At 37.1% G+C, this 16,006-nt stretch overlaps 1 protein-coding gene across 1 annotated transcript in view; it reads left to right on the top strand.

The window, feature by feature from the left end:
• Window positions 1–16,006, top strand: part of LRP6 (LDL receptor related protein 6) — a 176,611-nt gene that overhangs the window by 141,569 nt on the left and 19,036 nt on the right. The window contains exons 13-16 of the mRNA XM_007076312.3: window positions 3,637–3,839; window positions 5,590–5,801; window positions 6,743–6,933; window positions 14,488–14,697. Of these exons, the coding sequence (XP_007076374.2) occupies window positions 3,637–3,839; window positions 5,590–5,801; window positions 6,743–6,933; window positions 14,488–14,697 (816 nt within the window). The remainder of the gene's footprint in view (window positions 1–3,636; window positions 3,840–5,589; window positions 5,802–6,742; window positions 6,934–14,487; window positions 14,698–16,006) is intronic.

Genomic DNA, 16,006 nt, shown 5'->3' with positions numbered 1-16,006 from the left:
AATGGTTTCCTTTCAGCATTTGCAGCCACACAGGTACATGGCTTGGCTAATGAAGTGTGGACTGGACTTTGGTCCCTACTCATGCCCTTGGCACAGGGCACAAGTGGCACAGTCAGAGGTGATGGGCTTGTTGGCCTTGTAGTTTATGAAGTTCTTCCACAAGAGCATGGCCTTCCTTTAAGCTGCAGGTGAACAATTGTGCCTTCAAAAGGAGCTGAAAACCTCCCTCCTACTTAACATCTCATCTGTCTTCATTGTGACAATGTAAAGCTCAGACAGTCTGTATGACAATTTCTCAAAGTACCATTCTGCAGGAGATGAGGGAGTTAGAGGTTACATAAATTAGGTTGGATTTGGGCTTACAAAATTGCATATTCTTTATCACTTTAAGCACTGAATGACAGAATCAAGTCTTCCTTGAAATAAGTGACAACATCAGCTTCCATTAATGTCATATGTAGACTTTTCAAAACAAGCATTTATTTGAAGCCATATTTGACTTTGTCTTAATCTACGTTTCTAAAACACCTAATTGTAGAATCTAATTGAAGGTTAAAACTTGACTCAAAAAAAAAGCAAGTGCCCAGTAAAACATGGTAGGGGCCAAATATATACTTGATTGTTTCCCAGGCAGGAAAAGTTGGCAACTAAAACTCTGGAGTCTAAGCTTCATTGTATGTCTTAGTATAAGTGGTGATTATTCTGTCAGAAACTTAAGAGTTTAGAGCCCTCCTCCCACCCCTTTTTTCTTCAGTTACAAGAAAGCAGTACTGCCAAAAAATAATTCTTAAAAAAAAAAAAAAAGCTACCTTGTTGTGACATATATTTTTACTACCTAGTGTATGTGTTCTACTAAAATTGCTAAAAGTTGTTAAGTCAGTATGTGATGGAGTTGACTCCAGATAATGGAGGGTTCCAGTGGGAGACTTTCTAAATCTTCCAAGCTAGGTATGGGCTTCTAGCTGGTGAAGAATTTACACAAAGCAGAATTTCAGTGTTGTGAATGTAGCATTGTGTGTCAACTATGTTTCATTAAAAAAAAAAAAAAAAAAAAGAATTTCAGTGTTGTAAATACCAGGTTTCTTTATGAGTAGCAATGAGTTTCTTTGGGAAACTCAAATTAAGCCAATGTACTTTTGGGTATAAATGTAAAGTAAACCAGGGAACCACACTTGATGGAATCGTGAAGAATGGGGCTTAGGTCCTCCTAAGCAAGGACTTCTAGATTGGCCATTTATGTTTATGTCCACGAAAAGCACAAAATTCTACTGGATTTAGGTGATGACTGAATACCAAGAGACTGGAGTATAATTGTGGAATTTTTATATACGTTTTTTTTTTTTTAATTTTTTTAACGTTTATTTATTTTTGAGACAGAGAAAGACAGAGCATGAACGGGGGAGGGTCAGAGAGAGGGAGACACAGAATCTGAAACAGGCTCCAAGCTCTGAGCTGTCAGCACAGAGCCCGACGCGGGGCTCGAACTCACGGACCGCGAAATCATGACCTGAGCCCAATCGGCCGCTTAACCGACTGAGCCACCCAGGCGCCCCTTTATATATGGTTTAATGAAGATTTTCAAAATACTTAGTAGACTTTGAAGTTGTTGGTAGCACTGTGAAATGCTGTTTCTTTACTTTTCTTTTTCTTTTTTTTGTAAGTGAGAGAATATGCAGGGGAGGGGCAGAGAGAGCGGGAGAGAGAGAATCCCAAGTGGAGCTTGATCTCAACCATGAGATCATGACCTGAGCCATTATGCTGTTATCAAGAGTTGGACACTTAACCAACTGAGCCACCCAGACGCCCCAAATGCTGTTGTTTTCTAGATGTTTTCCTGCATAGTAATCAGTGTCTTAGTCCCGAGGGTTAGTCTCTGTTGCATTTCCCCATTTCATAAATTTAGGACATCAACTTAATATCAGATTAATATATTTTTTTGGTAAAAATATAAATACAAGGTTTTTTGTGAAGATAGAGATAATGAGTATAAAGCATTTGTTATTACTAGTTTTGTGTGTGCATGTGTGTGTAAGAGAGCAAGAGAGAGACATTTTTACTGGCTTTCCTTGCAATTATCATCCACACAATGCAAAATAAAACCTGTAACTGCAATCCATGAGGATTTAATTTCTATTAATACTAACTTTATTACTGCTACTACTGATATAATGAACAGTAGTTATTTTTACTTTACATTTATATAATACTTTACACTTTTTTATTGAGGTATAATTGACAATAATGCATTATTACATTTTTTAATGTTTATTTTTTAAATTTATTTTTATTATTTTGTTTTAATGTTTATTTTTGAGAGAGAGAGAGCATGAACAAGGAAAAGGCAAGGAGAGAGGCAGACACAGAATCTGAAGCAGCCTTCAGGCTCCGAGCTGTCAGCACAGAACCCAATGTGGGGCTCGAACCCACGAACTGTGAGATCATGACCTGAGCTGAAATCAAACACTCAACTGATTGAGCCACCCAGGCTCCCCAATGTTTATTTATTTTTGAGAGAGAAACAGACAGAATGTGAGCAGGAAAGGGGCAGACAGAGAGGGAGACACAGAATCTGGAGCAGGCTCCAGGCTCTGAGCTGTCAGCACAGAGCCCCCTGTGGGACTCAAACTCATGAACCGCGAGATCATGACCTGAACTGAAGTCGGAAGCCCAACTGACTGAGCCACGCAGGCGCCCCCCCTTACATTTCTTTTAATGTTTGTTTATTTTTGAGAGAGCCAGAGCGAATGTGGGGGAAGGTCAGAGAGAGAGGGAGACACACAGAATCCAAAGCCAGGCTCCAGGCCCTGAGCTGTCAGCACAGAGCCTGATGTAGGGCTTGAACCCGGGAACTGAGATCATGACCCGAGCCTAAGCCAGACTCTCAACCAACTGAGCCACCCAGGCGCCCTGAGAGAATCCCAAGTGGGCTCCACACTCACAGTGCAGAGCTCGATGCGGGACTCAAACTCACGAACTGTGAAATCATGACCTGAGCCAAAATCAAGAATAGGAGGCTTAACCAACTGAGTCACCCAGCACCCTTAATTCTTGAAGTATCTTCATATATGTTGTAAAATTCTTACAGGAACTCAATGAACAGGACAAAATAGCTGTAACCTTATTTTAGAGTTGAGCAAACTTTGACCCAGAGAGGTTCAGTGACTTAGTTATGATCAAGTGAGTAGATAATGAGAGAGCTGATACTAAAACCTTTCTTGGAATTTCTGCTTTGACCTATGGAAACCCAGGTTTCCTGCCACCCGCAGAATAGCTTATGGAAGAGTAGGATTATTCACTTGGCACACAAGGAGAATTTTAATATCTTTATCAAATGCTTTATTGAAATCAAGTCTCCTTTTATGACACTGTGGACAAAATGGAACAAAATAGGCTAGGGTTATGACATAATACCCTATGTCATTGGGTAAATTCATAACTGGTTTGATAGCATAGTGCTCATTAGTGTCACCTTGAGGAGAGTTTCTAGGGACATTCCAGACGGTTTTGTCCTCAGTCTTACCTCTTCAACATCTGTGTCTGTTTTGCATGAAATGTAGACAACAGGTTGATCAGATCTTTGAGTGATACAAGATTTAGAGTAATTGTGTTTAAAATTTGCTCTTTTCTTTCTTTAAGCTCCAACTACTTTCCTACTCTTCAGTCAGAAGAGTGCCATCAACCGCATGGTGATCGATGAACAGCAGAGCCCTGACATCATCCTTCCCATCCACAGCCTTCGGAATGTCCGGGCCATTGACTATGACCCACTGGACAAGCAACTGTATTGGATTGACTCACGACAAAACATGATCCGAAAAGCACAAGAAGATGGCAGCCAGGTAATTCAGGGCTCGGTTCAAATTCTGTTTTTTTTACTATGTAGTTGGACTAACCATCCTCTTTTACTTAATTCTTGAGTGTGTGCGTGCGTGTATGTGTGTGTGCGTGCGCGCACGTGCAGAGAGAGAGAAGAATGTGAAATTCTGGACCTAGCAGCTTTTTTTCCTCCTAATGATCTTTGATCATTATCAAAGATCCTAATTGTTTGATAATGCTGTTGGAATAAAAATTGTATAAGGAAAACTTAGTTCGTATGTTGGTAATGACTTTGTTACTGCCACTCATGTCTGTTTGTTTAGTTTTTTCCATTATGGTTTCATTTACATGGAGTGTTGGAAGCTTTGAAATTAAATAGACCTTGGTTTTGATCTATCTGTGTCACTCACTAAGATTCTTAGGAACTTTTTAGCTGAAAACAATGTAAAGCACATAGCCCATTATCTGTTACATAGTATGTATAGACTCAGTAAATAACAGTTCTATTATTATTAATTATTTTTAAAAGGTTTAGAGGATAAGAAACATATAACACAGTCTTGGTAAAATTAAAAACACCTAAGGATATGTTATCACTAACTTAATGATGGGGGGGGCTATTATTTGGTGACTAGGGAGGGGAGGGAATAAAAATATTATCAATATCTTATCTATGCTTACATACCAGTCATGGTTTATATCACAGTTATCCATACTACTTTACTTTCTTTCTGTGGCCAAGCAGTTTTAGACTGGGAATTACTATGAATAATTATTTGTCTTCCTTACAGCAGTGATGTTGAATTTTGAATATATTAGAATTTAGGGAGATTGGATTAAGTTTTGGTATGTCACTAAGGGTGAGGTGATCATGTATTTAGGGGCTGTTGAGGGATCATTGAGAGGTCTAGCAATAGTGGTATATTACAGATGCACCTTACACTATATAGACCAGGACTAACAGACTGATAAATAATAGAAATTATAGCTGTTATTATACAGTCAAGGACACAGCAGATAAATGAGATAGCCTCATTAAGGAATATATTATCTCAGCGTTGCCAAGCAAATGAAATATAATTTATTCATATAGAACATTAGAACAGAACCTCCCTATTGCTTTGCTTTGTTAAAAACATTTTTTTTTTTTTTTTTTTTTTTTTGGTGGTTTGAGGATTGGAGAAGGACATGACTGGTTGATGTGGTTTCTAGCCCTCATTGCTGTGTCTCTGTAAGCGGTTCACACCTTCAGCACTATTGACATTTTTAGGCTATATAATTCTTTTTGTTGTGGAGGTATGACCTGTATATTGTAAGCTGTTTAACAGCATCCCCACCCACTAGATGCTAGTTGTACTCGTATAGATGTGGCAATCAGAAATGTCTCCCCACAGTGCCAAATGCCCCTGGTTGAGAACCGCTGCTTTGGAGGACTTGTAGGGATGTTTCTAGCTGCAGCTGTAGTCACTTTACAGGAGACTCTTGCCACCTTCCCACTCGAATCAATGCACTGTTGGGTTCCTAGAGCAACTAATATGGCCTCAGCTCACTCCTCTGCTACATGTCATAATAGCCAAAGGGAACATTTAAAATGCCTGATAAAAAAGAAGCACATTACCCATAAAAAAAATCTGTTAGTAAGAAATGTCTGGTGAGACTTGAGAGTTCCTTCTCAGGTTTGTACCATGTAAGTGTAAGCTTTGTGAGCGATCACTTCAGGGCTCTCTGGCTTGGAGCCTAATTTTCTATGTGTGCGTCTTTTTCTTTCCCTAGGGTTTTACTGTGGTTGTGAGCTCAGTTCCAAATCAGAACCTGGAAATACAACCCTATGACCTCAGCATTGATATTTATAGCCGCTACATTTACTGGACTTGTGAGGCCACCAATGTCATTAACGTAACAAGATTAGATGGGAGATCAATTGGAGTGGTATTAAAAGGCGAGCAAGACCGACCTCGAGCCATTGTGGTAAACCCAGAGAAAGGGTATGCTACTCAAGTTGCTTTCAGATATCTTGGCATGTGAGATCCTCATCAGCCTTCCTTTTCAGCTCATTAGTTATTTACCTTTAATGTACTGTGCTTCAGTGAAAAAACTCGATATGCTCTATCTACCTGCCCCTGCGTTTTCTTGTATTTTTGCTTTCCCTGACTTTCCTGCCTAGAATTTCTTTCCTTTGTCACTATTGCTTTAGTTCTAATTTCTGCCCATACCTCCAAGACTGAACTGCAGTGAAGTTTTCCTTGAGCTAGCCCACCCCAGCCTGGCGTGGTTTTCCCCTTTCCCAAATACCCAGCACTCTGTATCTCTGTCTCTCTAGTTATGCTTAGAACTCTACCTCAGACTTAATTGTGTTTTTGGTGTTATATTTTCTCCTAGACTTTAGGTTCCTTTATGACAAGAACTAATGTTTTCTGTCATTCAATACAGAGCTTTACATTTGGTAAAATAGTACTTTTTTGCATCTGAATGAATGATAAGGAATTCAGCAGGGGAAGTAGCTTACTTCAAAAGAGTTACTGGAAAGAGATGAACTTCAGAATTTAAATATAAGAAATAACTCATATATGACTTATTTTTAGTTATGAAATAGACTAATTGGAGAAGGAATTTAAAATTTTGAGTCCAGGTCTCTCTGATCACTGTTCTTTTATTTCTGTATTGTAATATTCCAAAAGCATAGGTGTGCCTGTGTCTATCATTTCATTTTATTAATTCATGAAAATTAGCTCCCCAAGAAGTTCTGTATACTCTGTGTTACTGTTATCAAAAGTAATAAAAGTATCCCATGGCCTTAAAAATAACACATTCTACAACATTTAAAAATAAGATTTTAAAATATTCTACTCCTTATATCTTTAAGAATAGTCTCATTTTGTATGGTTTCTTACTTTGATAAACTTACTGTTTCCTCCTTTCTCTTCAGGTATATGTATTTTACCAATCTTCAGGAAAGGTCTCCCAAAATTGAACGGGCTGCTTTGGATGGAACAGAACGGGAGGTCCTCTTTTTCAGTGGCCTAAGTAAACCAATTGCATTAGCCCTTGATAGCAGATTGGGCAAGCTCTTTTGGGCAGATTCTGATCTCCGTCGAATCGAAAGCAGTGATCTCTCAGGTACCCAAGAAATGTAATTCCTTATTTTAATTTCAGTTATTGAGACGATTCATTAATAGAATTTATATTTTTCTTCCATTTTATTATTTTTGTGGACATTTGTTTACAGTTCTTTCTTTCTTTTTTAACGTTTATTTATTTTTGAGACAGAGAGAGACAGAGCATGAACGGGGGAGGGTCAGAGAGAGGGAGACACAGAATCTGAAACAGGCTCCAGGCTCTGAGCTGTCAGCACAGAGCCCGACGCGGGGCTTGAACTCACGGACCGCGAGATCATGACCTGAGCCGAAGTCGGCTGCTTAACCGACTGAGCCACCCAGGCGCCCCTACAGTTCTTTCTAATTTTTTTTTAATACTCATTTTTTGAGAGAGCACGAGCGAGCATGAGTGGGGGAGGGGTAGAGAGAGAGGGAGACACAGAATCTGAAGCAGGCTCCAGGCTCTGAACTGTCGGCACAGAGCCCAACGCGGGGCTTGAACTGACCAAAGTCAGACGCTTAACCGACTGAGCCACCCAGGCGCCCCTTCTTTCTAAAGGGTTAGTATCAGGTTGGTTGGGAAGCACTGTTTCTTCAACCACGTATGTGATTGATCCCTCTATTATATAATACTTTCCCCGTTTTCTTGATTTGGCCTCTATAAATAATACATTTCTGATGTATCACTTCTCCATTCCTAATTCTTGTGCTCTAGTTTATGTTCTTATCTGAACTCTGGCCTGAGTTGTAGCCAGTGAAATCTCCTCCCTGCTGATTCCCTCCCACCCCCCAGAAAGTTTATGCATTTTTCCCAAACTACTTTTCTGAAGCATGGTATCTGATCATGTCACTGCTACTAAAAAAAATCTTCAGGATAATCTCATAACCTGAAGAAAGAACACTAGTTGTATACTTAAGTTGGTATTTGCCTTTCACAAAGCCATCGTCAACCTCAAATGATCTTAATTCATGGTATTTTAACCAAATTAAATCACTTGCTGGTGTTCGTTTGTCTTCAAACCTCTGTCTGCAATCATAGTTACTTCACCTACCCGCCCCCCCCAGTTTCTGATGTCCAAATATTCTGTGTGCCCTCACTACTGATCAAGTAAATGAAATTAAAATAATAAACTATTTATATGTATCAGAGTGGCAAAAATATGTTAAGGTTTATTATACCCAACGTTGGCCAGAATGGTAGAGAATGGCATGCTCTCGTGCACTTTGGTATAAGTGGAATTGGTAAGACCTTTCTGGAGGGCGGTTTGTCAATGCATTTCTTTTTTCTTTTTTTTATTGATTATTCATTTTTGAGAGAGAGAGAGAGTGCACGTGAGCAGGGGAGGGACAAAGAGAGAGGGAGACACAATCTGAAGCAGGCTCCTGGCTCTGAGCTGTCAGCCCAGAGCCTGATGTGGGGCTTGAACCCACAGACCCATGAGATCATGACTTGAACTGAAGTCAGATGCTCAACAGACTGAGCCACCCAGGTACCATTGAATTTCCCTTTTAGATAGTTTTTTTCTTTACAGAAATAATGACCCATTTGTACAAGGGTACCTGCTCAGCATTATTTATAATAATGTGTCACAGAGAAATACATTCTGATATATCAAGTGTATGCAATATAACAGTCATTCCAAAAGAAATGAGGTAGATCTGTGTGCACTGACATAGAAGGATAATTTTTTATTTTCTTTTTTCTTTTTTGAGAGAATATATGCGTGTACATGGGAGAACCGGGGGAGGAACAAAGGGAGAGGGAGAATGAGGATTCTAAGCAGGTTCCATGCCCAGCATAGAACCTGATGTGGGACTCAGTCCCATAACCATGACATCATGACCTGAGCTGTAATCAAGAATCAGACGCTTAATTGACTGAGCCACCCAGCTGCCCCAAAGGATAATTTTTAGAAATTAAGTTGCATGACAATGTTTTTGTTTAAGGTTAAATTAATTTTATATATGTATGTACATGCCCACACTATATTTGATGGCAGATTGCTCTTTAAAAATATTTAAACTGTGTATACCCACATGTACCTATACACACATACAAATAGGTAGGTATACTATTAAGAAACACATGGGTATGTTTGTATTTTCTTCAAGGAATAGGCAAGCAGATATACCTTGAGGAAGGTCTGGAAGGCTAGCATACTAATATGTTGAGAGTATTTCTGTATCACTTGAATTTTATATGTTTGAATACATTTATAACTTTCTTAAACTAGAAAATATTCTCTTTTCAGGTTCAAATGCCTCCTTCCATTATGCCTTTTCTGATTCCAGTCATGCACACATTTATCCATATGTATACACATACCTCACATGGAATATTCTTTCCCTCATCTATTCACCTGTATCTTTTATGCCACCTCTAATTTGAATAATAGTTATTTATGTCAGTGTTTTAACTCTTATTAGTCTTACTAGCCTTCTTTCCTTTTCTCTACATTTATCATGTTTTTTTTGTTATGAAATTAACACATGTCCATTAAAGACAGTTTAGAAAAGAAAAAATCCAAAAACACTATCATTATTAATTTAACTTCCATTTTTTTAATGCCTTTTTTTTCCCTACCCTTAATTATGAAATGGTTCTAGCATACAGAAAGTATGAGTTCCTATCATCCAACTTTGTTAAATCTTAGTTTTTTGGGCCATTTTTGCTTTTGAACTATTTCTTGTCCTTGAGACAATACTTCAAGGAGAATTTTGAAGCCCTTACATATCCATCCCCAATTCTATTCTCCTCCCTCTTTTCCTTAAGGTAACTTTTGATGTTTTTCTTCGTCATGCATATTTTGCTCTGTGTGTGTGTGTGTGTGTGTGTGTGTGTGTGTGTGTGTGTGTGTCTTTTGCCATACATACACATTACACATATATTTGAACTTTTGTTTCACTTTTTAAGTTTAATATAAATAGTATCGTGTATTCTTTTGTAACTTGCTTTTTTCCAGACATATCGTGGTTTTGAGATGATCCCTGTTGATCCAAAACTCTGTTATTTGTTTTCAAGCTAAATAGTATTTCATTACATGAATCATTCTATAATTTCTCTATTCTGCTGTCTCAACTGCTATTTCCAGTTTCTTAGCATTAAAAGCAATGTTGTAGTGAATATTCTTGTGCACATATTTGAACATTTCTCTAATGGCCTGAACCTAGTAGTAGAATTACTATTTAATGTGCTATGTATATATTCACCTTGAATAGATATATCCAGATTGCTCTTCAACATGATTATATCAATTTAAGATACCCACCAGAAGTGTGTGAGTTGTCCCTCTAGTATTTGGTATTGTTAGACTTCTAAATTTTTAGTATTGCAGTAGTTTAAAAGTATATCTCAGTAACAAAATTCGCATTTCCCTGTTTGATATTAATTTATTGGTCATTCATTTTTTTTCTTCTGTGAATTGCTATTTATTGATATTTTTTCTATCACTGATTTTTAAAAACTCTTTATTCAGACTATTAATCCATTATCAAGTTACATATATATTGGAGGAGAATTGCCATATTAAAGAAATTCAGTCTTTTCATCCATGACTGTGATGGATCCCTCCATTTGTTTAGGTCTTATTTGATAATTTTTAGTATATCTTTATACTTTTCTCTATAGAGGAGGGTATATGTTGCATAAATCTTCCAATTTGTGATTTACCTTTTCACTCTTCCAATAGTGTCCTTAGATGAAAAAGTTCTTAATTTTAGTACAGTACAGTTTACTAATTTTCCCCCTTATGATTAGTACTTTTTATGTTCTGTTTAAGAAACCTTTGCCTACTGCAAAGTTACAAAGGGATTTTATGGGTTTTGTTCCTAAAAATTAAAAAAAAAATTTTTTTTTTAAACTTTTATTTATTGTTGAGAGAGACAGACAGAACATGAGCAGGGGAGGGGCAGAGAGAGAGGGAAATACAGAATCTGAAACAGGCTCCAGGCTCTGAGCTGTCAGCACAGAGCCCAACGCGGGGCTCGAACCCACTAACTGTGAGATCATGACCTGAGCCGAAGTCGGACTCTCAACCAACTGAGCCACCCAGGCACTCCCTAAAATTTTTCTGTTTAACTTTTCTTAGTTAGATCTATGATCCATTGGCAATTTATTTTTGGGCATGGGGTGAGGTAGGGGTTAAAAATTTTTTTTTCATGTTACTATTTAACACCAGTTTTAGAAAAGACCATACTTTCTCCACTATTTTCTAATGTCACCTTTGTTGTAAATGAAGTGACTGTATTTCTGTGAGTTTGTTTCTGATGTTCCCTTGGTTAATTTGTCTTATGTGGTATTTTATTGTCTTAATCATTATAATGTTATAAACAAATTTATTTGGCAATGTTCGTCCTTAGTATTTCATCACAATGGCTGTTGCTTTTTTTTTTTTTTTTTTTTTTTTTTGCATTTCCATATACATTCTAGAATCTACCTCTGAGTTTCCACCAAGAATGAAAGAAACCTAGTGGAATTTTGACTGGGTTTGCTTTGAATTTATAGGTCAATTTAGAGAGAATTATTTTTATATTAGTCTTCCAAACTATGAACATGGTATATCCATCCATTTTTTTAGAACTTTAATTTCCCTCAGTGTTTTATAGTTTTCTTCGTAGAGGTCTTTCCCATCTTCACTAGAGTTATTCATTGGTATTTGAAGCTTTTGAATGCTAGTGGTAAAGCTAGTGGTAATTCTAAATTTTTAATATTTTAATCTCTGATTATGGCTGGAATATAGACATAGTTTCTTTTTCTCCCATTCCTGCTATATTGAGCTTATTCCCAGGGACCTTGTTAAATTCATTTATTTGTGGTTTCTTTATGATTTTGTATGTCATAGAACCATTTGTCTACAAATAATGAAAGTTTCATTTCTTCTTTTGCAGTACTTTTTCCTTGTTACCTTATAACACCGACTGGTACCTCCAATACAATGTTGAATAGAACAATAGAATCCTTGGGTGTTTGTTTTGTTTTGTTTTTCTTGATTTAGAGGAACGCATTCAATACTTCATGATTAGGTATTATGTTTGCTGAGGTTTTCTGTAGATAACATTTTTATCAGATTAAGAAAGTTCCTTCTGTTCCTAGTTTTCTAGAATAAATCAAACTCAGCATGATAACATTTTCCTTTTTATATATTGCTGGATTTGATTTGCTAATGTTTTGTTTAAGGGTTTGTATCTGTGTTCATGAGAATGATTACCCTATAATTTTCCTTTCTTATAGTGTACTTGGCATTTTGCCATCAAGGTTATGTTGACCTCATAAAATGTTTCCTCTTTTTCTGTTTTCTGAAAAAGGTTAGTGTAAAACTGGTAGTTGTATTTTTTCCTTGCTTGTATATTCACAGATAATCATACACTTTTATCATGGGATCTCTTTTTGCTTCATATTTTGAGCTTGCCACAGAGCCTTTTACACTGGATTGCATTTAGTACATGCGTAGTTTGTTGAATAAATAAGCGTATCTTCATTGTTGGTTCCAGTGTTTTACTTCCCCTTTTATCACTGCCATCAAAGTAGATCAGGTCCTTATCATGTCTGGGATTCTACAGTGACACTGTTGACAGCTCTTTTTTTCTCAGTGGTCCACTTGAAACCATCCTTGCACAACTAATCCTTTTTATTCATTCTTCTTCTTATTTTTAACTTAATCTCATCAAAGTAATACATGTAAATATTTGTGGAAATCAAATGCTTATACTCAGTTATAACAGAAAATAAGTCTACTGTTCTCCTACATACTCACTTCCCACTCTGAGGCATCTATTTTAAAACAACTTGCTTAAAGCTGCTATTTCTCCATTTTTCAATTTTAGACATCACAAGTTGACTTATTTAATAGAAGATAAAGATTTTGCTGTCTTAAACCATATAAGGCCAAAATACTCATATGAACTCTCCTCCTATCCTCCCAGGGTAGTTATATCGTAATTTTTAAGTTCATACTTAATTGTTATTTATGGCTATGAAAATATTACCTTTAACCGTGTTGCCTTCTGTAGCTTTTTTCCCCCCTGAAGTTAATCTTGTCTAATGTAAATATTATTTCAGTACATACAGATGGATCAAGCAATCCATCTTTTTTCTTTTTAATTGAAAGCATACCTCTTGAATTTCTTTATCATCTTGCTCCAATCTGGATTTGCTTGCTTTTTTAGGCCAACTTCCTTTCACTGTTATCCTGGGAATGCACCTGCCTTTCTCCTTGGTGCTGAACCCTGACTGGATTCCATGTCTCTGGCTAATTTCTTTTTCTTGGTAGAATGCATCCTCTATTATTTCTTGAAAGGGGTTCATAGGAGGTTAAATTTTTTCATTTATTTGTCTGAATTTTTTCCCCTCACATTTGATTGATAATTTGGATATGTATAGAATTCATGTTTCATAACTATTTTTATCTCCCAGTTTTGAAGGCAGAACTCTGTTGTCTTCAACCATCTCATGTCATTGTAATTCCCAACTATTTGTATATGATCCTTTATTTTCCCCTCCAGAAACTTTTAACATCTTTTCTTTTTCCTAAATATTCTAGAATCTAATGATAATATGCCTTTGTGTGATCCCTCCCTGTCTTCCCTCTTCTGTTTCTTTCTTTTCATTGAACTCGTTACTAGGTGAATTCTTTGTATCTGGAAACTTAACATCTTTTTTTTGTTTTTAATGTTTATTTTTGAAAGAGAGACAGACAGACAGACAGACAGACACAGAGCATTAGCAGGGGAGGGGCAGAGGGAGAGGGAGATATGGAATCCGAATCAGGCTTCAGGCTCCAGGCTGTGAGCTGTCAGCACAGAGCCAGACACGGGTCTCAAACTGTGAGATCATGACCTGATCTGAAGTTGGATGTTTAACCGACTGAGCCACCCAGGCACCCCTGGAAACTTACATCTTGAGTTCTAGAAAGGTTTTTTTTTTTTTTTTTAATGTTTCTTTAATGATTTGTTTTCTCATTCTGGAACTTTTACTCAGATGTTGAATCTTGATTTTTCCTCAGATGTTGTGAGTATTTTTCTCACTTATTTTCCATCTCTTTATCTGAGAGAGTTTTTCCAATTTATCTTCAAACCCTCCTGTTGGATTTTTTTCGAGCTTTCATATATTTAATTTCCAGGGATTCTTTTTTGTTCTGTGAATGCCTTGCCCCCATCAAAAGCATCCTGGTCTTCAGGGTTTTGTTGCTCTTGATTTGTTTTTTTCTGCTTTATCCAGAGAAGTACCATTTTTATCTGTTTTATATGTTAAGCCTTTTCATAAAGTTTAATTTGAAGAATAGAATTTGGTTTTTAAAAATGTTTGAAAACTACTCTTAAGTTTTTGTCCATGTTTCTATGAACTAAAGTATTTACTGTGTGTTGGGCACTTACTTGCTTTTGTTTGTACTTAAGTGTCTAATCTGTTTTCTGATATATATATCTTCTCAGAATGATTTTTAATTCTTGTGGTAAAGAGCTTACTTACCATATTTTCCTTTTCAGTACTTTTAGAATCTAACTGGTATTCAGTCAGTAATTATTGAATGCATGACTTGACCCACATGAATCATTGCTGTTGAATGTTCTCCTTTCCAAGGTGCCAACCGGATAGTATTAGAAGACTCCAATATCTTGCAGCCTGTGGGACTGACTGTGTTTGAAAACTGGCTATATTGGATTGACAAGCAGCAGCAAATGATTGAAAAAATTGACATGACAGGTCGAGAGGGTAGAACCAAAGTCCAGGCTCGAATTGCCCAGCTTAGTGACATTCATGCAGTAAAGGAGCTGAACCTACAGGAATATAGTAAGTGCTGATGACATACTGCTAATTGCAGGATTCATATTTGTTGTAAGAGATTAAGATGGAATTAAGATGTTCTTCTGTGTCTTCTTACCTTTTTTTTTTTTAACAGATTTTTGTGCACTTTTAATTTTGCCAATTTTTAAACTCTGTGTTTTTAAAACCTTACATCAAACTCATCTGGGAACTTTTTCAAATTAAACATCATTTCCCCATAAAACAGGAGTGGGGAAAGCAATGGTTTTGTTCATTTTCAAAAATTGCCCCAGATACAGCAGACTCTTCTTTGCATGCCTTCTTTCTCACCTTAAGCCCCTTGAAGAATACTGGTATAAAGTATATATTTCTTTTGTTCCCTGTGCCCCCATAGTTTGAATTAAAACAAAAATTATATAATGATGAATATAGTTATCTTGGAATAACCTTATGAAGCAAAAACAAACTAAAAATTATTTTCAAAAGTTTTTGAAATAAACTTAGAGAAGACTGTGATTAACAAGTGTTTGTTTTTTCCTCCTGTGTAAATTTTTCAGTTGTCAGCTTAGAAAAGTACCCATAATTTTTTTTTTAATCCTACTGGAAACTTTTTAATATGGCTCATCATCTTGCCCTAATTTCTTATTAGTATCAAAAGACCCCTCATAGCAATCACTACTCTGGGTTTTATGTGATTGTACCAGGAATGCTAATGTTAAATGAAATATTAAAAGAGAGAGTTATTGAAACTCCTTAACTTCTCAGCACAATGCTTTCAAATCAAACTGGAGTATGAGAGGAGAATAGCAGAAGGAGAGCACCTTTGCTTGTTCAGGTCTTCATTATGTTGTCACTGTTCCTGAACTTTTAGAAGTTCAGGGTATTTGAGAATTAGAATTGTTGTCATTCTAAGTTATGACATGTGACTTAATGCTGAACACTTAATAGAAATAAGGCAATGATTTCGTGGTGCCTGGGTGGCTCAGTCGGCTGAGTGTCCAACTTTGGCTCAGGTCATGATCTCACAGTTTGTGAGTTCAAGCCCTGCATCGGGCTCTCTGCTATTAGCCAGAGCCCACTTTGGATCCTCTGTCCCCGTCTCTTTGCACCTTCCCCACTCACGCTTTCTCTCAAAAATAAACATTTTTTTAAAAGGCAATAGGGGCGCCTGGGTGGCTCAGTCAGTTGAGCATCTGACTTCCGCTCAGGTCATGATCTCCAGCTTGTGAGTTCGAGCCCCGCGTCAGGCTCTGTGCTGACAGCTCAGACAGAGCCTGGAACCCAGATTCTGTGTCTCCCTCTCTCTCTGCCCCTAACCCACTTGCATTCTGTCTCT

Source organism: Panthera tigris, chromosome B4 (assembly GCF_018350195.1).
Source record: "Panthera tigris isolate Pti1 chromosome B4, P.tigris_Pti1_mat1.1, whole genome shotgun sequence".
Lineage (NCBI taxonomy): Eukaryota > Metazoa > Chordata > Mammalia > Carnivora > Felidae > Panthera > Panthera tigris.
Note: the sequence above shows the minus strand (reverse complement) of the source record. Positions and strands in the feature narration are given on the sequence as shown.